Source organism: Quercus robur, chromosome 2 (assembly GCF_932294415.1).
Source record: "Quercus robur chromosome 2, dhQueRobu3.1, whole genome shotgun sequence".
In the NCBI taxonomy this organism is placed as follows: domain Eukaryota; kingdom Viridiplantae; phylum Streptophyta; class Magnoliopsida; order Fagales; family Fagaceae; genus Quercus; species Quercus robur.
In genome coordinates, this window is record NC_065535.1 from 91058698 (window position 1) to 91082920 (window position 24223).

General features: G+C 37.1%; 2 protein-coding genes and 1 non-coding gene across 5 annotated transcripts in view; 2 read left to right on the forward strand and 1 right to left on the reverse strand.

Annotated features, from left to right (window-relative positions):
* The first annotated feature begins 1985 nt into the window (after positions 1–1985).
* Positions 1986–2058, forward strand: TRNAV-UAC (transfer RNA valine (anticodon UAC)). The gene has a single exon. It is a non-coding gene; the product is annotated as a tRNA-Val (tRNA).
* A 2788-nt stretch (positions 2059–4846) lies between these two features.
* LOC126715775 (26S proteasome regulatory subunit 4 homolog B-like) overlaps positions 4847–24223 on the forward strand; it is a 60953-nt gene continuing 41576 nt past the window's right edge. For 2 of the 3 annotated variants that reach the window (XM_050416564.1, XM_050416563.1), the window contains exons 1-5: positions 4847–5459; positions 7602–7847; positions 8653–8822; positions 8908–9124; positions 9241–9381. In XM_050416564.1, the coding sequence (XP_050272521.1) occupies positions 4983–5459; positions 7602–7847; positions 8653–8822; positions 8908–9124; positions 9241–9381 (1251 nt within the window). In that variant the 5' untranslated portion in view covers positions 4847–4982. Of the gene's footprint in view, positions 5460–7601; positions 7848–8652; positions 8823–8907; positions 9125–9240; positions 9382–9868; positions 10172–24223 lie in introns of those variants that run through there. The other variant, XM_050416562.1, reaches the window with a different exon arrangement.
* LOC126715773 (LRR receptor-like serine/threonine-protein kinase EFR) overlaps positions 13166–24223 on the reverse strand; it is a 138896-nt gene continuing 127838 nt past the window's right edge. The window contains exon 3 of the mRNA XM_050416558.1: positions 13166–13726. Within this exon, the coding sequence (XP_050272515.1) occupies positions 13404–13726 (323 nt within the window). The 3' untranslated portion in view covers positions 13166–13403. The remainder of the gene's footprint in view (positions 13727–24223) is intronic.

The following is a 24223-nucleotide window of genomic DNA, read 5'->3' on the forward strand; positions in this document are numbered from 1 at the left end:
AATCCTGTCCTTGGCGTCCCAAAACCTAGAGGGAAGGAACGGCACGCCATCAAAGGCGACCCCCAGAACGCTCCCAGAAGAAAGGGCGAGTACATTATAGAAACAGTTCAAGGAAAACTGTCATCTTCGCATTGAATGCGCCAACAAACGTCCTGGCCGCCTTAATGGGGAAAGGACCCCTGAATAGTGTGGCAATAAAGAATAAGGGAAAGACTGCCATTACTGCAATTAAGTATTCTGTGCCTGACAGAGTCATGCTCTTTAGATTTTACAACCACTCCCAACCACTTTGGGTATGGGCTGATAAGACAAGTATCAGTCCCATAAAACTGAACCTATACATAGACGTTCGAGGGAGGGGAAAAGCTAGTATAAAAGGAAAATGATGTATCGTCTCTAAAGGGGGAAAAAACCTAGCACAAAAGGGGTAATAAGAACCTTAAATTCCTCGGACGAGGGCCAAGAACCAGAGCCACCCAAGCTGTGCCGAGGAGAAAGTCTTCTTGAATACCCTCAGTTCACCTCTGTGCAATCATCATAAATCCCATGACTAACGACTGTCCGTTCACCAAGGGCTAGCCTTTCAGTCCACTCTCTACAAATTTTATTATTTAGGCCTTTAATTTTCGAACCCAATACTCCTTGGAGATCGTTATAAATTGAATCCTTACAGATTCTTTTTTGAAAAAGAAAACATATAAGATTATAGACAATTAGAGCATTTACATTAAAGTTGGTATAATTGCTAAAACACTATTTTAGTAACTAAAACATCAAAATGTAGGTTACAATAAAGATGCTATAGTTAAAAAAATAAAATAAAAAATAAAAAACAATTGAGCTACAATAAACTGCCATCTTTGGCAACTTACTGTAGCTACAACTTATAAAAATTAAAAAAAAAAATTATTGCTTTCTCTCTCTTCTTCTCTTAAAAAAATATATTTTTCTTTTGTTTTTCTCTCTCTCTCTCTCTCTCTCTCTCTCAGGCTTCTGATCTATTTTAGTGGGTTTCAGTGGTGGGTTATAGTGGCGGTGGTTTGTGGGTCTAATTTGGAGGCATAGTAGTGAGATCGGTCGTGAAGCATGGTGGTGAGATCAGTGAGTGCATGGATTGGATTGTGAGGTTACAATTTTGTTTTGGTGGCTGATTGTTTTTAGTAGATGGTTGTGGTTTTTTTGTTTTGTTTTGTTTTTTGTTTTTCTTTTTTGGCAGGAGGTTAGATCGGTGAGTGCTTGGCTATGATTCAGTGGTGGATAGGAATGGTATCGGTGAGTGTGTGGTTGAGATTTGGTGGAAGAGGAATATGGCTGAGAATTTGTGAAAGAGGAAGGTGGCTAAGATTTTGTTTTTGCAATGACTAGTTTGGTTTTGTGGTGGTTGGGTGGTGGTTATGCTTTGGTTTTTTCTTTTTCTTTTCTTCTTTGCAGTGGGTTATGGTTGCCACACGATGGTGTCTGTGGCTTGTGGTGGAGGTGGCTATGGTGGTGATGGGTTATGGTTTTGTTTTTGTTTTTGTTTTTGTTTGTTTGATTTTTTTTGTTTTTTGTTTTTTTGTTTTTTTTTTCTTACAGTGAGTTGTGGTTACTACAATGGTGGTTGTGGCAGGTGGAATGGTGGTGGTGGAGGTGGCAACGGCTAGTTGCTATTGGTTTTTGTGTGATTGTTTTTTCTTTTTCTTTTTTTAAGTTGTTTATATTATTTTAAATGAAATAGTAAAAGAAAAAAAAAAAAAAATAGAAACTATGATGTTGAATATATTTTAAAGTGAAGTGATATAAAAGATAAAGTAACTTTTTTAGGTGTTCAAAGCTAAAATTTTTAGATCATTGTTGTGAATGCTCTTTGGACACATACAACATGCATGCGCTGCTAGTTTTTTGTCTATTAACATACAAGAACGTCTAACAAATGATTTATAAAAAAGGTTGACCTGACTTTACATCTGAGTTAATTAAATTTTAAAGCAACTCATTGACGTAAGGTTGCTGTGGTGTAGTGGTTATCACGTTAGTCTTACACACTAAAGGTCTCCAGTTCGATCCTGGGCAGCAACAATTCAAAGAGCATTTTTTTTGACAAGATGATGGTGTCTGCTTAATGCAAGCATAACCTTAAGACACAATTTTTTATGATATAGGATCTGTTTGTATTGAACTTATTGTTGCTGAAACTGAAAACATTATAGCAAAATAATTTTTAAATGTGTGAATAGTACCGTGGGACCCATTTTTAATATTTTTTGTATGTGAACAGTGTATGAACAATAATTTTTGTCCCCTGTATAGTGAACCCATGTGAGGTTACTGTTCACATGCAGGAAAAAAAAAAAAAGTGCAAAACGTGAAACGTGAATGCAGGTTTCAGTTGAAACCAAACGGGCACATAGTATCTGTTTGGATCCACGACGTGTTTTCACTTCTGCGTTTTTTTTTTTTTTTTTTTTTTTTTTTTTTTACGTGTATGAACAGTAACATCACATGGATTCACTATGCAGGAGACAAAATGCACTGCTCACGGGTCCCACGATATTATTCACACATTTAAAAATTATTTTGCTACAGTGTTTTCAAATTTTAGTTTCAGCAAAAATAAGTTGTATCCAAACGGACCCATAATATATGAAATATGAAGATTAAATTCTATAAGAATGATGTGTAAAACTCATCCAATAAGTGATTGCCACATCAGTATTTTATATAAAATTTAATACATCTTACCACACCTAATAACATCTCAACAGATTCCCAATTTGGTTGGATTTATATATGGGTATTAGAATTGAATCAATTGATTGAGTGTGATTATGTTTATTCTTAAATATGTGATAAGATGATGTGACATGTTGGGATTAGAGGAGTAAAACATGAGTTTTACACCATATCTTTATAGAATTTAATCTCATGAAATATGATATAATTTGAGTATACCAAATGTCTTATACTTTCATATGAAAGATTAATTTTTTGTGTGATAATTTTTGTCACAATTATGTGAATTTATATTAATTTTAATTAATAGTGAGTAATTAAAGGTGATCTGAAAAAAAAAAATTAAAAGTCCATGGCCTTAATTAAAACATTTAAAATTTGAGGTTTTAATTTGAAACTACTACAAATTATAAGGGGATTATGTAATCTACCAACGTATCTTAAAGTTAATGTCAATAGCAACGTTTTCTCTTAGTTTTTCTACCATCATCAGCCACCTAATGCGGCCATTAGTAATGTCCTTGACAACACCTCCAAAGAGTTTTTGTTTTTTGACAAGAAGATGGTGTCTGCAAGCATAACCTTAAGACACATTTTTTATGATATAGTATATGAAATATGATATAATTTTAGTATGACATGAGATTATATAATAATCATTTTATTGTGGATATTTTGGTAACAATAACTAAATGATTGATAGTGTACCAAATGTCTTATACTTTCATATGAAAGATTAATTTTTTTGTGTGATAATTTTTGTCACAATTTATGAGAATTTATTACCTTTAGTTAATAGTGACTAATTAAAGGTGAATTGAAAAAAATAAAATAAAAGTCCATGGCCTTAATTAAAACATTTAAAATTTGAGATTCTAATTTGAAACTATGGCAAATTATAAGGGGATTATGTAATCTACCAACGTGTCTTAAAGTTAATGTCAATATCAACGTTTTCTCTTAGTTTTGCTACTATCACCAGCCACCTAATGTGGTCGTTAGTAATGTCCTTGACAACACCATCCACTATTTGTTTAATAATAAAGGGCATATTTCATTTACTTACCCTAAGATTTTGGTTAATGCTAACCAAGTTCAAGACAGTTCAAAATTACCAATTTGTTCTCCAAAGTCAACTTAGGTCCTAAGTCAGAGAAGAGAAAAATGACTAACAAACTAATAGTTTATAGATACTAACTTTATTTTAGGGACCAAATTGGTCTATTTTGAAATATTATAGACTTAAGTAGTATTAGCCCAAACCTCATGATTTGGTTTAACTTTTTTCAAAACGCCTTTTTTGGGCTCAAAAAGTGGAAACAAACGGGGTCGATAAGTTAATAGAATTTACCTAATAATAAAAATACCAAGGCCATACAACGTATGGGACCCTAGCGGGGGAGCAGCAACCAAGGCATACGAAGGGCTTAGGAGTAGCGTTTGCACTCTTTGCCACAAGTTTCCTTTTTAAACTTAGCTTATTAAGGATGAATTAATTGAATTAAGGCATCCTTGGATGCCCCTAGGGGCTTGGAACAACCGTGGCAAAGACATTGCATGCTATCTTGATGTTGGGAATGGGTTAGGGTGCCTAGATATAAGGAGGAATCCATTATTATAGATCTTGTGGTTTAGAGGAATTACGAAGGTATAAGATGTACACGCAAAAACATCCATGAGAGGATATTCACATTTATTAGTGTCTCTGGCTCTATATGAGTATAAAAAGGGTTAATAAATGTTTTCAGTGTAGCACATGAAAAATCTTGGATTCAAACAAGATTAACACAAACGAGACTGATAAACTTTAAACTTTAGCATTTTAGCACCAAATCTATGAGTATTAAATATGTTGTACATTATTACGAGCTAGAAGGGGGCAATAGGAGTTCCAAAAGTGTAATGTTACATTACATATATAATTTAAGACCACTAATAACATTATTTATTTTTTTTTTTTACCTACTAAAAATGGCTTGCCACCCACATTGTCAATTATGAATTTTTTTGTAATTTTTTTTTTCTGTTTTTGTTTTTGCTAGCGTCTGGATAATAAATATTTTGATATATATATATATTTGGATAAAAAAAAAAAAAATTCTATTTATTCCTTTCCTAAGCTACAAGGCACCAAACTCCCAAGGCCAAAACACAATAAGCACCCACCCAGTTCCTTCAAAATTGATCAAAACCAAACCCAACACAAAACAAACACACGCCAACCCTCACACACACACACTCTCTCTCTCTCTAACACCAACAACAGCAAAATGGGTCAAGCCCCATCAGGCGGGCTGAACCGCCCAGGCGGAGATCGCAAATCCGACGACGCAAACAAGAAGGAGAAGAAATACGAGCCGGCAGCTCCTCCATCTCGCGTGGGCCGCAAGCAGCGGAAGCAGAAGGGCCCAGAAGCCGCAGGTCGTCTCCCCGCCGTAACGCCCCTCAGTAAGTGCAGGCTCCGTCTCTTGAAACTCGAGCGCATCAAAGACTATCTTCTAATGGAGGAAGAGTTCGTGGCCAACCAAGAGAGACTCAAGCCCCAGGAGGAGAAGAACGAGGAGGACCGATCTAAGGTCGACGATCTCCGTGGGTCCCCCATGAGCGTCGGAAATCTCGAAGAGCTCATCGATGAGAATCACGCCATCGTGAGTTCGTCGGTGGGGCCTGAGTACTACGTTGGGATTCTTTCGTTTGTCGATAAGGATCAGCTCGAGCCTGGCTGTGCTATTCTTATGCACAATAAGGTATTTTCTTCCTTTTACTGTGTTTTAGGGTTTTAGTTTTTGGTTTAATTTGTTTGATATTGTGTTTCTGTGGAGATTGCTGATGTTTAGAATGGCAAACCCTAGAGTTTTAGAATACGAAATCTACAGAATTCTAATCTGAACAGAAGAAGAAGAGGGCTTTCAGTTACTTTGGTTTAAATCTCTAGAAAGTTTAAAAGAATTGATTTTTGAAAGAACTAGGAAATTGTGTTTTGGGTTGGGGGGGGGGTGTTTGGTTTGTAGGATTGAGTGGGAATTACCTTTGGATGATGAAGGAATGGTCGTCAATTCGATGGGGGGGAATAAACCCTAGACCTCTCTGTTGGAAACACCAAGAGGTGCTAATTGAGTTACAAGGCTAAGCCAAGGGTTAAGAAATGGGGATGTGGGAATGTGTATGGAAAGGAATGAGAAATAAGGAAGAATTGTGGCTAATTTGAGGTATTCTTGGAGGCATGGAGAGAAATTACTTAATCATTCAAGTAATGACATGGTTTCATTTATACCCAAGCTCTTTATAAGGACTTAATCAAAAGAAGCTTAAGATTAGCCTGAACTACCTTCCCCACACATGATACCTCTTCGGGCACATGCCCGGCACACTTGTATTCACTTCACCATTGACTTTGTTGCACATGACACACTAGGTTTGGGCTTGAATGTATGTGGTGGTTTAGGCTTTCTTGGACCTGGTTGCACATGTTGCACTATTTGGCCTTATTTCGCACAATGCACTGCACAAAGCACATATTGGGCTCCAAACACATATGTATTGGTTTGAATGAGACATTGGGCTCATGCTCAACAAGAGGCTGAGAACACTGCTGAGGATGATGTTGTACCTCCTGCACCTACTGCTCCTTTGCTCAAGGGCCTCTTGATCAGTACCACCAGTTGTATGAGATACTTATGAGGATGGAGGCCAGGATGGATTTTTATCAGGCTCACATTGATTACTGCTTGAGATGCTTGGATGCGTGGTTTAATAAAGTGGAGAGGAAGCTTGACATTGACCACCCTGCTGATCTAGATGATGATTCTTGATCCCTTTGTCATTCGTTACAAAAGGGGGGAGATATTTTTGGGACTATGACCTGACATTGAGGGGGAGATGCACATGTTTAGGGGGAGAGCCTCTCATGATTAGAAGAGAGTGACTAATGCACCAGTTCGTAAGAGTGAGTTGATTAGAGTTGAGGGATTGAAAAAAGGTAGAGGAAGACCAAAAATCACATCAATAGAAGTAATAAAATCACAGTTTTAGCTCAACTAGTTGATACCTCTTGGTGTGTCTGTGACATTTAGAGTTCAAATCCCCTCTCGCCTGTTGTTACTATCAAATTATCAAAATAAAAAAGGGCATGTTAATTAAGGGAATAGCGAAGATTATGACTTTAGATTGAGTAGAATGGAGGAAAAGAATATATATGGTGGACCCTAATTAATCTGTCAAGGATCCATAGTTGACCCCAAAATTTTAAGACTAAGGTTTTGTTTGTTCTTGTGATTCAGCACTGTAATTATGCAAATTTTTGGGTGTCCCACTATCCAATCCAATGTTTCAAATGTGTTTTGGAAGTTGATATTTGGGATCTAAGGATTGCGTTTGGCCAAGCATGTAAGGATCAAAAAATATGTGACTAGTTATTATGGTTTTAGTGAAAGTTCCCTGGAAAAAGTTACATTAGAAAAGGAATGCAAATTTTTTGTCTGAGGAGTAAATACCGGATACCTCACCTGCTAGAATTGTGTATTAAGTAATCTAGGGGAACTTCTAGTGGGGATTCAAACTCAGGATGTCCGGGTCTATAGCTAATTCCAAGCCTCCCACCACTAGGCTGCACCCTAACGGGTGATATCATTGTAAATGAAAGGTTAAGCAATATACCTAAAACATTTAATTTTAGAGTTTTACTGTCATCATAAATGTTAACCAGTCCAAAAAGAAGAAAAAAAAGAAAAGACACTAAAATGATGATAAAGAGTAATATCGGTTTAAAAACTATTGTATCAATTATGTCTTAGCTTGAAATTTTATTTGTATTCTGTCATCCCAATATTTTATTAGTGTATGGTGTTCAAATTCTGAATCATATTTTGCATGGTGTATGGTCTATGCAGGTCCTTTCTGTGGTTGGGCTTCTTCAAGATGAGGTTGATCCCATGGTGTCCGTGATGAAAGTTGAGAAGGCTCCACTGGAGTCATATGCTGACATAGGTGGGTTAGATGCCCAGATTCAGGAAATTAAAGAAGCAGTGGAGCTTCCTCTTACTCATCCTGAACTGTATGAAGACATTGGTATTAAACCCCCCAAAGGAGTCATACTATATGGGGAGCCTGGCACAGGAAAAACCTTGCTTGCCAAGGTGCATAATTGTTATATATTTTATGCTTTTGGTTGTTTTTGTGTTTTGTTCTGTACTGATTGTTAGTTTATCACTGACCAAATAATGGTTTTTGCTACATTCCAGTCAATTTGTTCAGGTTAAACTGAGCATGCATTGTTAAGTTAGTATGATAGGTGTATACATTGTTAAGTGCACAACAGGAGTTTAACTTTCCATAAGTTTATGTATTAGGATGCTAGTATTGAAAGTTACCTCATGCGTACTGCAACTTCTCTTTTCTTTTCTTCTTCTTAGGTTGCATCATAATCTTATAGATTTTTAGAGTTTGTTGGTGGCTGCACCATGAACTTGAGTTGAAGTCCACTGCTTGTTCATGAATGCCTTCCTCACATTCTTGTCTATTTAGAACACCCAATTATTTATATATTAATGATCTGTTAAAATTTAAATTGTATATTTGACTTTTGAATCCCCTTGCAAGAAAAGCTGAGCTTTAGAAGGTTTGGCACACTCCTTTCCTATATCCTGAATATTGCCACCTGCAAGTTGGATAGAGATTTATAAAAAAAAAAAAAAAAAAAAAAGGTTGGATAGAGTCAGTTGGGCTTTTGCTTTGAAATTGGTATAGAGATTTGGTGTTTGTAGTATGTTAACAGAAACGTATACTACATTTATGCTTATGGAACCTGTATGGTATACATTCAACATATATTACATGCATGCTTTACAGCCTGTATGGAATTCAGTCACCATGGGTTTCTCTCATGTCAATTTATTTTAGATATTGGTTGGGAACTGTGATTATGCTTATGTTTTACTTCAGGCAGTGGCAAACTCAACGGCAGCTACTTTCTTGCGCGTGGTTGGAAGTGAATTAATCCAGAAATACTTGGGTGATGGGCCTAAATTAGTCAGGGAACTCTTTCGAGTTGCAGATGATCTTTCACCATCAATTGTCTTCATTGATGAGATTGATGCAGTTGGCACAAAAAGGTACTCAATTGAATATAGCATTGTTATATTTCTTGCCTGCAACCTGTGCTTTAGGTAACATCTATGATTGAACTATGTTACCCAGGTATGATGCACATTCAGGTGGTGAACGTGAAATCCAGAGGACAATGTTGGAATTGCTGAACCAATTAGATGGTTTTGATTCAAGAGGAGATGTCAAAGTGATTCTTGCTACAAATAGAATCGAAAGTCTTGATCCTGCCTTGCTTCGTCCTGGTAGAATTGACAGGAAGATTGAATTCCCTCTGCCAGACATAAAAACAAGGAGACGTATTTTCCAGGTACTTTGGTACAGAATGTGTAGAAATGGAATACCATTGTGAATGATAATACAATTCCTTTGTTTTTCACTATAAAGATCTTATTGTTTATATTTTTCATGTTTTTGGCAATTCAGATACACACATCAAGAATGACATTGGCAGATGATGTCAACTTAGAAGAGTTTGTGATGACTAAAGATGAATTTTCTGGGGCTGATATCAAAGCAATTTGTACCGAGGCTGGCTTGCTTGCATTAAGAGAGCGCCGTATGAAGGTGACACAATATTTCTTGCTTAGTCTTAACACATACATGAACGTTGTCCCTGTGATGTTGCTTAACACATACATTGGCAGATTTTGTTTGTTCTTGCTTAGTCTTCACTTTCATTTCATATATATATTTGGTGTTGAAGCATGTGCATGGAGGGTAGGGGGTGCACGTGTGCATATAACCCATTTCACAAATACATTATACATGCATGCATTTAAACTCTTCAATTTGCCTTCATGATGCTTTGTAATTTTAATAGCTGCTACTTGATGCAACCCTAGCCTCTATTTTCTCTCATATAATGCCATGTTCTGGTATTTGTCTGAATGAAGTATGCATGGGCGCATTGTTCTCAACTTTTTTGGGTCTGGGTTATTATTGATGAAGGATATTGGTTGATTAATCTATTGCTGCTTCCTTGGATTGGCTCATCTCTTTAATTGTTTGACCTGATTTAATTACTTGTTAACATCTTTTACGTTTGCTTCAGGTGACACATGCAGACTTCAAGAAAGCCAAGGAAAAGGTGATGTACAAAAAGAAAGAAGGGGTGCCAGAAGGGCTCTATATGTAGAAGGTGGCCAGTTCCACTGGCCGGAAAATACATGTGCATCCTCATTGTTGTTTTTAGCTTTTGATGTCAAATTAATTTGATGCACTTTTCAAAAAAAAAAAAATGTCAAATTAATTTGATGTGAAATATTTTGCTGAACAGTAGAATGCCAACATCTATTTTTTGGACATCACTAGTATTGAATTTAGGCCCTACCATGGGTTGACTAAGAAATTTTAATTTGATGAGTTCTCTAATGGAGATAGGAACCCTTACTTTAGGAATTGCATGTCTTAGGCTAAGTTATGACCCAAAGTGGGATGTATTTTAGTTTTTGGATACGACAAGCAAGATAGGTAATTACACGTTGGGCTCAGTGTGCCCAACAAAGTTTACAAAGAAGCATGAGGCAATGCCTAGCCCACACCAACACCAACATGAGGCCTAACATGTAGTGCGTGAGTGGGTTTTGTCAGGGCCCTCAATTTCAAGCATTTTTTATTTTTCCCCCTCTGTAAATCCTTTGGTTGAATGGGATCAAGTTATAACTCGTTGTTTAAAATCTAAATATGCATTTCTTAAAATTCTAATATTAAAACATGAAATTATTTAAGTTGTCTTTAATCATTCAAATCATTAAAAACCCTCAAATTCCAAAACTAAACTATGAAAATTTAGAAAAGTTAAAAAAATTATAATGAAAGATTTCTTACCTTTGGGAATTGGGATGCCTTGATGATGTTGGTTTTTGCAATTTTTGGTTTGGGTATATTTATAACTCCAGAGGAGGTTTGATTTCAGAATAACTAACCTTTTAAATTCACTCATTTACTTCAATTAAACTCACTAATTACATTTCTATCCCTAAATAATAATAATAATAATAATAATAACTAGTCGCTAACCCGTGCGATGCATGGGATAGTTAAACAAAATTTATACACATTCACTTTTATTGGTACAATCATTTGAAAATAATTCTAACTAATACCCAAATGTAAGAGACACATTGACTTACTATTTAAAGTAGCCTTCTGAAGAATTTACACATATTGTGTAACTGAGCCTTAATTTCTCATCAACAATAAAAACATGGAAATTCAAAACATGGAAAGAAAATAAAAATTACAACAATTAATTCTATTATCTTTCATGCTATACTTTGTAATTTAACGGAATTAAGTCAACTCAATTTAAGTAGTTGTAATAAAATTGGCTTCTACTATTCTCTATTCTATAGAGATATGAACATATTGGATTTCTCAAACAATTACCGGTATTGTAATAAAATGATTTATTATTGAAAATAAGAAACAAAGAAAATCTGTCTATAGCTTAAGAAACACAATATAATAAAATTAAAGAGATAAAATTTTCGGAAGACAAAATATTATAGATAATTTTAAAAACAGATTATACACTTAAAATGGTTAGTAATTTATAGCACTTACCTCCCACTATTAGTATACAGACACCAAGTGCGGTCGTCGTAACCCTTTAAAAGAACTTTCCCCAATTGGACCCTATAAAAAAAAAAACACCCAATTAACAAAATTGATCCAAAAGGGTCTAAAAAGCACACAAAATCAATTCAAAAAACAAAAATATGAGACAAAGTAATTACTTTCCGCTGCCAATGAAATCGTCTTTTGTATTGCTGTTCCAAACTGCAACACTTATCTCTCTAAGGCCTTCAATTAACGAAAACACAAACTTCTCTTGGAATACCGGAGTATTATGACCATCTATACACACACACACACACACAAAACAAAATCAGCATAACTCACTATAACTCTATAGAAGCCTCAAAAATATAAAGAGAAATTAAAGGGGTTGAATTTGATATTTACGTTTGGAGAGGGAGAGTTTGCAGAAACTGTGGCTTTATATTTCTTAACTTGAGAGAGAGGTAAGGTGGCTAGGGTTTTGAGAGTAAGGTTGCTAGGGTTTTGAGGTATTATAATGTTTTTATTTTTATTTTTTACTTTTTAAATATTGTGCTGACGTGGAAAATTGTGGTGCTAACAGAGGCTTCGGTTTTATATATATATATATATATATATATAGATAATAATAATAATAATAATAAAGCTCATTAACGAAATGTAGTAAATTTAAAGGTTAATCCTACGGAATTTAAAAAGAATCAATCATAGATATTTTTAATTTTGAAAGATAAATGAGGCCCTTTTGGATAAATGAATGATTTGAAATATATTGATAAACAATTTTTGGTTGTGTTTTCTTTTGTTTACACACAAACAAGTTTTTTTTTCGAATGCTAATTGGAATGGAAGTTTTGTTACATAAACACTCTATAATGGCATATTGCACATATTTAGGGGAAATGTTTTGTCATGGTTTGCTATGTGTATGATTGGTTTAGTATTTTTATTACTCTGTATTATTTTAATTTAAAAAGAAATTGTATAAATTTTTTAAAAAGTTACTGTTTATATATATATATTAGACAATGTACAATTTCAAAAGAAACTATAATTTTTCATACACTTATTTTTAAAGCAAAATAAATCAATAAAATTAAATCATATTAGGCAAACACTAAAAAACAACAAATACGTAAGAGTTCCAACGTGAAATCAGAGTATATTACTCTTTAGCATTTAGTGTGATACTATATCATAGATACAATTTAGGTTCGCCTACGTATATGTTTTCTTTTCAAGTCTATCATTTTTATTGTGATGATATTGGTGGGACATATATATGATTATAAAGCTCTGTGTTCTGAGCTATAGGACGAAGCACCTTTAAGATTGGTTTTTATATTGTTAAAGAAAGGATTGCCAATGGTTGCATTAATATATATGCTATGTATCCCACAAAAGACTGGTTAGCCCATATTTTCATCAAGGCGCTTCCTTTGGCCTAATTCTAGATGTTCAAATTCAACCTAAACCTTATTTCAAATTATACTTAGTATTGAGCAAAAAAAAAAAAAAAAAAAAGTGCGAGAATTATTGCAAGCGAATTGTATACATATTTGCATGTATTGAGAACATTTAGTGTAATTATATGTGTCATTCCTTAATACAGTTGGTATTTATGCCATTCTTCATATAGTTGCTATAAATACATAGTTCCACACCCATCGTATGTGGGGCTGATAGTGTGAAATTTTTTTTAGTCATTCTTTGCCTATTGATACTAAGAGTATAGGTTTTCTTATGCATAAGATCTTAAATACCTTTTTCATACAATATTTTAGAATGTTTAAGTAAATCATCTTTATACCATGTATTAAAAGCCAAATATATTAACTTCAAATACTAATAACTTGGGATAGTTTTAACTGATTTTGGTTTCCCAAGTAACACCATTTGTAAGTACCTTACAAAACTAGAGGACATGCCAAACCAATGTCACATAATCACATCTCGAAAAAAGAAAAAAAGAAAAAAGAAAAAGAAAAAGAAAGGAAACTTGAGCAATAACACAGATTTTATTATTAGACACCCCTGCTTATGTTTCCAAGTAGTGCCAATTTGATTTTGTTAACCTTGGTCACAACATCCTTGATGTCTGGTCTTTCATCTGGTGATTCTTCAGAACATCTTAAGCCTAATTCTAAGATAGATAAAAAAACAGTTTGCATACCGGTTACATCTCTTCCATCTTCAATCCTGAGTAAACCATCATCCACGACTTCCATTCTATCTGGAAGTGATGCAATCCATTGCCTCATAGCTAGTTCTCCAACAAACATTTCATCAGTGGGTTTCTTTCTTGTGATGATCTCCAACAATATTATTCCATAGCTATAAATGTCACCTTTGATTGACACTCTCTTCTGAACCATACTCTACCAAGCTCACATTTGTCAAGATGTCGATAAGTTAGTGGTCCACATGCTTGCCAACAGGAGAGAGAATAAGCTTATAAAAATAACCATTCGCACATTCATGCAAATTTTTTATTTAATTTTTAAATCTTGTTTATTGTATCCATCCATTATCAATATATTGATGTATATATGTACATTTGATTTATTGAAAAAAAAAATTATGATATGATCAAGATGTGTCCATTTGCTATTATCTTGATTCTAATAAAAATAAAAATACATTTGATATTATGTTCTTAGGGTTTACCTTTGTTATAGGAGTATATATGTATATATTATTTTCTGCTTCAGTTACCCAAGATAAATTTGAACACATTTACATCTCTTAGGGAGGTGGTTTAGTGGTAGGAATCCAAATGATCCATCACACATGAGAGTCTTGGAATTGTGGATTCGACTAGTGGCAAGTCTCATTTGTTTCTAGGTGGTTTCATGCCATAATGCAATACCGGGTTTAAGTGGTGTAAAGATAGCAACCATACTTGAAAGGTTTTTTTTTTAAAAAAAATTCTATAAAATATAAACACATCTTCAAGTACATGCCTATCCATTTGCGTCTTCATTTCCAATAAATATTGGAACACAATATTTTTCACAACTTTTATTTTAAGTATTGACATCACAAGATCTACCATGACCACTATATTGTTCAGTATCAATGGCTATAAAGTTGGCTCTAATTAATATGTGGCGTAAGGCAAGCCGAGCATTACCGTAGTTCTATTAACAAGTCCAATATTGAAACTCACACTAAATTTATTTTATTGAACAAATTCATATTCGATTAGTGAGCATGGTTCATATAACAAGTGACCTTAATACAAATTATTTATTTACTTTCTTAAAAAATAATTTTGTAGAATAAATTAACACCAGTAACCCTTACATAAGAGAGACTAACAAGTAATTTATTAATTATCCATTGAACCAGTCGCACTATAGTTTAAAGTGTATGCTCATATGTATCTAATGCAATTACAAAACTGAGCTATGAACTATCAAACAAATTGTTAATATTTAAAATTGTATCTATTAAAGCTATGTACAAAATTAGCTTGGTAATTAAATATATAGACAAAGGTGAATTCAAGTACCTGGTGCGATGTAGCCAAGTGTACCGAAAGGACCTGGAAATTTAAATCACTTATATACATAAGAAATTAGCTACAAATAGGTGTGAATACTAGTATCAAGTTAAATCACCCACCAAAGGCCAGGAAAATAGTGTGACTCATATTTTCTTGCAACTAAATAAATATGTTTTTTTGCTAATGGACCTCAAGTCATGCCACTGTAAATCAATGTGAAATTTTCAGTACAAAATTTCTTGCCTTCACGGCAGCTGGAGTAAGACCAGAACCCAAAAGATGGTCAGGAAAAGCTACACAGTCCTGTTGACATTATTCATTACCAAGTCACAAACTGCAGCAGAAAATGCAAAGGGTAGAATAAATAATTAAAATTGAAATTTAAAATTAACCTAAATCTTTGCTCTGATATTTTGATAATGACAATCTCTGGTCTCTAGAACATGGTGTCGCTCTTTCTGTCTTGCTGGACACGCAGTCAATGATAGAGAAATCTGGTATTTAAAAGTTTTTTCAGTTTCTTAAAATTGTTCACAGTGAACTCAACCTGGCTTGCTTTCTAACACAGTTTTGTCCTTTATGAATTGTCATCTTGGATGTAATGAGTCCCTGGAAACAACATTTGTGATGTGTGTGTAAATAACAGAAACCACCCTAACCGTAATATGGTTGTTCTGACTTCACTTTACGTGTCTTATGATGTACTCTTTGTGTCCTTGTTCAGGTTGAGCCTCTGTTATTTACAACTGATGATGATGTTTTACCCAATGCATTCGAAAGGCCAGCTGATTCTGGCACGCAGCAGGGCATGGAAAGTACAACCCTACTGAGTGTTGATGAACTTTTAAATTCAGTGAGTTCTCTATTTTTTGTATATATGTATGTATGTGTGTGCGGGTGATTTTGTTTTTTGCTCATGAGTGTACAGACGAAGTTTTTACTTTTTTAGATCTCGCTCTTCATTTGATATTATACGATCCAGATCCCAATGTTATCAGAATCATGATCCAGATTGTAGAATTATATGATCCTATGATCCCTTGTTTAGCAAATGACTCTGATCACTCCAGCACTCCCAGAATCGCTGGGAAATGGAATTGTTTAGGATCAGTAGGATCATACAACTTTATGATGCCACACTAATCTTGAATCTATTATCATTTGGGCTATTACTGCTGCAGACCAGCATGAAAACTGTTTGAGCTCTCATTTCTCTTTAGCGATTCGCGCGAGAGAGTTGGTGTATTTAAATTTCGTTAGTTTTGCATTCAGATATAGAAATGGTCTTAACGGAATTCAAAATTACTAATTATTTTAATGTTAAGTGTTTGTATTTGGAGCCTAACAGTGGTCCGAGATATAACAAAGATTTAGACACAGCTTCTAACTATATAACTATATAACACATCAAAGACTATCTTCTAATGGAGGAAGAGTTCGTGGCCAACCAAGAGAGACTCAAAGCCCCAGGAGGAGAAGAACGAGGAGGACCGATCTAAGGTCGACGATCTCCGTGGGTCCCCCATGAGCGTCGGAAATCTCGAAGAGCTCATCGATGAGAACCATGCCAAGATGACCAGGCGGGTGAGTCTTGGTAAAGATATCAGCAGGCTGGTCAGCAGAGGAGATGGAGAATAACTTGAGATTTCCTTTCTTAAGATGCTGGCGAGTGATGTGGCAGTCGATCTCAATATGCTTAGTGCGTTCATGGAAGACATCATTATGAGCAATGTAGATAGCACTACGATTGTCACAATAAAGAGGAGTGGCAGTGGGCTGTGGAGCATCCATGTCAGCTAAGAGCCAACGAAGCCAAACAAGCTCACAAGTGGTGTCGGCAAGGGCACGATACTCAGCCTCAGTATTGGAACGAGAAACCACATTCTGCTTCTTGCTGCGCCACGAGACCAGAGAAGTACCTAACAGGAAACAGAAACCTGTGATAGAGCATCGATCAGTCGGATCACCTGCCCAGTCAGCATCTGAATAAGCATGAAGCTCGAGAGAAGATCGAGAGAAGTAATGCAGACCATGATAAAGTGTGCCTTTGACATATCGGAGAATCCGAAGAACAGCAGCATAGTGGACAGAACGAGGTGCATCCATGAACTTACTAACCATACCCACGGCATGTGAAATATCCGAACGAGTAACAGTGAGATAGATCAAACTGTCAACCAACTGACGATAGCGAGTAGCATCGGATATAGGTTCACCGTCCAAGGGTGTGAGCTTTGCATTGTATTCCAAAGGAGTGGAAACAGTCTTGTTATCAGTGACACCGGCTTTGGAGAGAAGATCAGAAGCATATTTAGCCTGGGAAAGATAGTATCCATCAGAGGATGAGGTAACCTCAAGCCCAAGAAAATAGCTGAGAGTGCCCAGATCTTTCATCTCAAAATGTTGACTAAGGAAGTTCTGAAGAGAGTGGATACCTGCAGAATCATCTCCAGTAATAATCATATCATCAACATAAAGAAGAATAAGAGTGATACCAGCAGAGGATCGTCGAACAAAGAAAGCAGTGTCATGGGGACTCGAAGTGAAACCCTGCTGAGCAACAACTGAGCTAAACTTTTCAAACCAAGCTCGAGGAGCCTGCTTGAGGCCATAAAGAGCACGGCGAAGGTGGCAAACTTGATTGCCTGAGTGTGGATAGCCAGGGGGTGGTTGCATGTACACTTCTTCATGGAGGTCTCCATTGAGGAAAGCATTCTTCACATCCATTTGATAAAGTGGCCAACGGCGAATAGCAGCCACAGCAATGAGACATCTAACAGATGTAAGACGAGCAACAGGAGCAAATGTTTCCTCATAGTCAATACCATACTCCTGAGTAAAGCCCTTGGCAACTAGGCGAGCCTTGCATCGTTCAACAGATCCATCAGCCTTGGTCTTGATCTTGTAAACCCACCTACAACCTACTATAGACTGACCAGGAGGCAAATCAACCATATCCCAAGTGTGATTCTTATGAAGGGCATCTAGTTCTTCATTCATAGCTTGCTGCCAAAGAGGGTCAGTATGAGCCTCACGATAGGTGTGAGGTTCATAGAGAGTGGCAAGAGCAAAAGAGCAATGATAATCTGTGAGATAAGGGGGAGGAATGCTTACCCAAGTGGAACGACAAAGTTCAGGACCAATAGGAGACTCAAGAGAGGGTGGTGCCACAGGATCCAAGACAGGCGGGTCATATGTCGGAGACAGAACCGGAGATGAGTCGTCTGGAGAGGCAGTCGATGCTGAAGAATCCTTCACAAGTTCAGGATCGAGAGGGAGGAAAAGATCAGTAAAAATGGGAAACTCTGAGGAAGAAGATGTAGGAAACTGCTGAAGACTCGTGAAAAGACGATGTTCCCAAAACTCAACATGACGGGAGACATGAAGGCAATGAGAAATGGGATCATAGCAGCGAAACCCTTTTTGAGACACACCATAACCAAGGAAACAACAGAGATGAGTACGAGGTTGGAGCTTTGTTCGTTCATGAGGAGGAAGAGAGACAAAGCAAGCACAACCAAAAACCCGAAGAGAGGAGTAGTCAGGAGTTTAACCATAGAGAAGCTCAAATGGTGATTTGTTGTGTGTAGTTGGTGAAGGAATACGATTAATGGTGTGCACAGCAGTGAGTGCGGCCTCACCCCAAAAGCGCTCAGGAAGAAAGGCAGAAATGAGAAGGGTGCGGACAACATCAAGAATGTGACGATGTTTTCGTTCTGCACGACCATTTTGTTGAGAGGTGTAAGGACAAGACCATTGAGGAAGAGTACCATGTCTGTCTAAAAAGGATAGGAAAGATTTATCATTATATTCTTGAGCATTATCTGATCGAAAGACTTTAACGATGCGATTGAACTGTGTTTCAATCATTTTATGAAATGTTTGGTAAATAGACACAAGTTCAGACCTATGGTGAAGCAGATAAATCCAAGTATACCGAGAAAAATCATCCACAAATAGGACAAAATATTTAGATCCCCCCTCAGTGGGAACAGGTGCAGGACCCCAAATATCAGAATGTATAAGATCAAAAGGGGCAGAAGAAAATGAGTCACTTTTATTAAAGGGCAATTTTGTTTGTTTGCCAAAATGACAGGAAGTACAATCAAATTTTTGAAACTGAACTGAACCTAAATGACCTTGAGAAGCTAATAATTGAAGATGAGATAAGGATGGATGACCAAGACGAGCATGCCATAGATCAGGTGAGGAGGTGGTAGTGGTAGCAGCTGCAGAAACAACTTGTGAAGGAATCTTCAAGTCATGATCCTCAAACATGCGACCAACCTTATGGCCTGTCCCAAGCACTTGACCTGTCCGGGGATCCTGCACATCCACACCATGATTAGTAAATAGAAGATTTACGCCTAATTCGTAAAGTTGACCAACAGAAAGCAAATTGAGGGATAACTTTGGAATATGAAAAGTGTCACTAAGGGATAAACAAGGAGAAGAGATTGTTCCTTTATGACTAACAGGCATAGGAGTTCCATCAGCAGTGTAAATGGTGATTGGATGTTCTAAGGGTGCCTTATCAGAAAATTGGGATTCATCAGGAGTCATATGGTTACAACATGCAGTATCAAAAAACCAAGGTTGTTTACCTGAGGTGACAGAAAGGGCAGTGGAAGTGCGGGATAAAATCTGTTGAACAACTGCCTCAATATCAGCCGTAGTAAGTGGGGAAGCCAAAGATGGACCTGCAGGAACCGATGGATCTGAAGGACATACAGCAGCTGCCTGAGGAAGAGAAGCTTTATTTTGCTCTTGCACAAATTTCTGTAGCTTACGACAAACAGAGATGTCATGGCCTTTGGCACGGCAAAACTTGCAGTGAGTACCTTTGGAAGACTGAGAGGTGGGATGCCCGGAGTTTATTCGCGGAAGAGCAGTGAATGCAACAATGGGAGGTTGTGGTGAGGGTGTAGCCAATACATGATCAGATGATGTCATGTGATAAGTAGGCCGACGATTCTCCTCAGAAATGAGCTCCTTTACTGCAGCATCAAGAGAAGGAGTAGGAGACCGGCTAAGTAGAGAAGCCCTAGTAGGCTCAAAATCCTCACGTAAACCCATCATGAAGTGCATAAATCTACATCGATCCCGATATTTGACAAAGAGCTCAATGTCCTTAGAACATACCAGTGGAGGATCTGCAGCAGAGAGTTGTTCCCACATAGTAGAAGTCTGAGAATAAAAATCAGAAATAGACTGACCTGTCTCTTGGCGCATTTGATAAAGCTTTGATTCAATGTGAAACTCCAAGCTTGAATCATTAGTGCAGTTATAAAGATCGGCTAAAAATTTCCAAGCAGCCTTAGCAGTTTCAAGACGAGGAAGAAGATTATGAATGAAGGGAATAGAGGTATTGATAAACCAAGATAAGATCTTACTCTGAATACTCTCCCATTCCTCTAGACGTTCTTCATAATCATCTGTTGTAACAGCAATCTTGGAAGATTCTTCAGCAGCTGTGGCTTTGGACTTAGGGTCTGGTACTGGCTTAGGAATTGAACCAGTCACATATCTCCACAGTTTACGACCCTTGAGAAAGACGGTCATATTCTGAGACCATGCATGATAGCTAGTAGGACCATCCAACATGATGGTGATAGGACGTATGATATCTCGTTCACTTTGTTGAGCCATAATGAAGAAAATGACCAAAAAGTGAGATTTAGATACCTCAAATGCAGAAACGGAGCCCAAAATCAGAATCTACGCGAAAAACTGAGCAAGACAGGTCCTGTTGAAAAATTTTGACTTGGTCAACGGTCAACGGTCAGGTTTGGTCAAGTCAACAGATGACGTGTGCTGACGTGGCAGTATGACGTCACACTAGGGCTGACGTGGCAGTTCGTGAAACGAAGCTGGCGCATGGGAGGACGTCTGGTCTGGCGCATGGGGCGCGTGAGTGAGAGTGGCGGCGCGTGGAGTGCGTGCTCGTGAGGCAGAAACTTCAGGCGGCGTGTGGAGGCGCGTGTGAAGTGGTTTTTGGCCGTTCTTGGTTGGGTTTTGCTCGGGATTGTCTGTTCTGTCACTCAATGCCTTTGCTTTGACAGTTGGATGAGCAGAACAATGAGATCCGAGAGTTGCTGGGACTGTGGGCGTGACGGCGGTGACTCGCTTCTGACAATGGCTACTGGATGAAGGCGAGGGCAGCGGAAGAACGCCGGAGATGTCCACAGGAACCAGAAAGTCAGAGGAATGGCTCTGATACCATGTTAAGAATATAAAGTGTGAGAAAGACTGAATAGTCTGTATATTGATGTGTATATAATAATGTACAATAGAGAGCCTTATATAGGCTAGATATGTGTGTAGTACAAGTAAAAGGAGTAAACTACAAGTACGGTATACTGGGCTAAGTCCAATGGGCTAAACTAGTCTAAGCTATACACTAACAAGTCCGTCGGTGGGGCCTGAGTACTACGTTGGGATTCTTTCGTTCATCGATAAGGATCAGCTCGAGCCTAGCTGCGCTATTCTTATGCACAATAAGGTTTTTTTTTTTCTTCTTCGTTTTACTATGTTTTAGGGTTTTAGTTTTTGGTTTAATTTGTTTAATATTGTGTTTCTGTGGAGATTGTTGATGTTTAGAATTGCAAACCCTAGAGTTTTTAGAATACGGAATAAACGGAATTCTAATCTGAATCTCTAGAAAGTTTAAAAGAATTGATTTTTGAAAGAACTATGAAATTGTGTTTTTGGGGGGTGGGGTGGTTTGGTTTGTAGGATTGAGTGGGAATTGCATTTGGATGATGAGGGAATGGTTGCCAATTCGACAGGGGGGATTTTTGGACCTAGACCTTTACGTTGGAAATACCAAGAGGTGCTAATTGAATTACAAGGCTAAGCCAAAGGTTAAGAATGGTGGCTAATTTGAGGTAGCCATAGCCTCCAAGAGAGTAGAGAGAATTTACTTATTATGCATATAATGAGTAATTACATGGTTCCATTTATACCCAAGCTCTTTATAAGGCCTTAAATTAAAATAAGCTTAAGATTAGCCTGAACTACCTTCTAACCGTCTAATCAATTGCTCTAACTAACTACCTAACTACTTGATGAGACTTAAATCTTTGGTTTTCTTCTTGCTCATTTTCATCATGTGATAATTCCCGACACATGATACCTCTTCGGGTGCATGCCTTTCACGCTCATGTTTAACTTCATCATTCACTTTGTTGTGCATGACACAGTAGGGTTAGGCTTGAATGTACATGGTGGCTTAGGATTTCTTGGACCTGGTTGCTCATGTTGCACTATTTTGGCCTTATTTTGCGCAATGTACTGCACAAAGCACATATTGGGCTCCAAACACGTGTATTGGTTTGAATGAGACATATTGGGCTCATGCTCAACAAGGGGCTGAGAACACTGATGATGAAATAGACCAATATGAGGCTGAGGATGATGATGTACCTCCTGCACTTACTGCTCCTTTGCACAAGGGCCTCTTGAATCTTAGTACCACCAACTGTATGAGATACTTATGAGGATGGAGGCCAGGATGGATTTTTATGAGGCTCGCATTGATTACTGCTTGAGACGCTTGGATGTGTGTTTTGATAGAGTGGAGAGGAAGCTTGACATTGACCACCCTGCTGATCTAGACAGTGATTCTTGATCCCTTTGTCATTCATGACAAAACGGGGGGGGGGGGGGGATATTTTTGGGACTATGACTTGACATTGAGGGGGGAGATGCACATGTTTAGGGGGAGAGTCTCTCATGATTTGAGTAAGAGTGAGTTGATTAGAGTTGAGTGATCGAAAAAAGGTAGAGGAAGACCAAAAATCACATCAATAGAAGTAATAAAATCACATTTGTAGCTCAACTGGTTGATACCTCTTGGTGTGTCCATGACATTTAGAGTTCAAATCCCCTCTCTCCCGTTGTTACTATCAAAATAATAAAGGACATGTTAATTAAGGGAATAGCAAAGAGTATGACTTTAGATTGAGTAGAATGGAGGAAAAGAATATATATGGTGGTCCCTAATTAATTTGTCAAGGATTCATAGTTGACCACAAAATTTTAAGACTAAGGTTTTGTTTGTTGTTGTGATTCAGCACTGTAATTGTGCAAATTTTTGGGTGTCCCACTATCCAATCCAATGTTTCAAATGTGTTTTGGAAGTTGATATTTGGGATCTAAGGATTGCGTTTGGCCAAGCATGTAAGGATCAAAAAATATGTGATTGGTTATTATGGTTTTAGTGAAATTGCCCTGGCAAAAGTTACATTAGAAAAGGAATGCAAAATTTTTCTTTGAGGAGTAAATACCGGATACCTCACCTGCTAGAATTGTGTATCAAGTAATCAAGGGGGAATTCTAGTAGGGATTCAAACTCAAGATGTTCGGGTCTATAGCCAATTCAAGCCTCCCACCACTAGGCTGCACCCCAACGGGTGATATCATTGTAAACAAAATGTTAAGCAATATACCTAAAACATATAATCTTAGAATTTTATTGTGATCATAAATGTTAATCAGTCCTAAAACATATAATCAATTTTGTTCTGGTTGTCCTGCGTCATATTTATATATTAATGATCTGTTAAAATTTAAATTGTATATTTGACTTTTGAATCCCCTTGCAAGAAAAGCTGAGCTTTAGAAGGTTTGGCACACTCCTTTCCTATATCCTGAATATTGCCACCTGCAAGTTGGATAGAGTCAGTTGGGCTCTTGCTTTGAAATTGGTATAGAGATTTGGTGTTTGTAGTATGTTAAGAGAAATGTATACTACATTTATGCTTATGGAACCTGTATGGTATACATTCAACATATATTACATGCATGCTTTACAGCCTGTATGGAATTTAGTCACCATGGGTTTCTCTCATGTCAATTTATTTTAGATATTGGTTGGGAACTGTGATTATGCTTATGTTTTACTTCAGGTAGTGGCAAACTCAACGTCAGCTACTTTCTTGATCGTGGTCGGAAGTGAATTAATCCAGAAATACTTTGGTGATGGGCCTAAATTAGTCAGGGAACTCTTTCGAGTTGCAGATGATCTTTCACCATCAATTGTCATAATTGATGAGATTGATGCAGTTGGCACAAAAAGGTACTCAAGTTAATGTAGCACTGTCATATTTCTTGCCTGCAACCTCTGCTTTAGGTAACATCTATGATTGAACCATGTTACCCAGGTATGATGCACATTCAGGTGGTGAACGTGAAATCCAGAGGACAATGTTGGAATTGCTGAACCAGTTAGATGGTTTTGATTCAAGAGGAGATGTCAAAGTGATTCTTGCTACAAATAGAATCGAAAGTCTTGATCCTGCCTTGCTTCGTCCTGGTAGAATTGACAGGAAGATT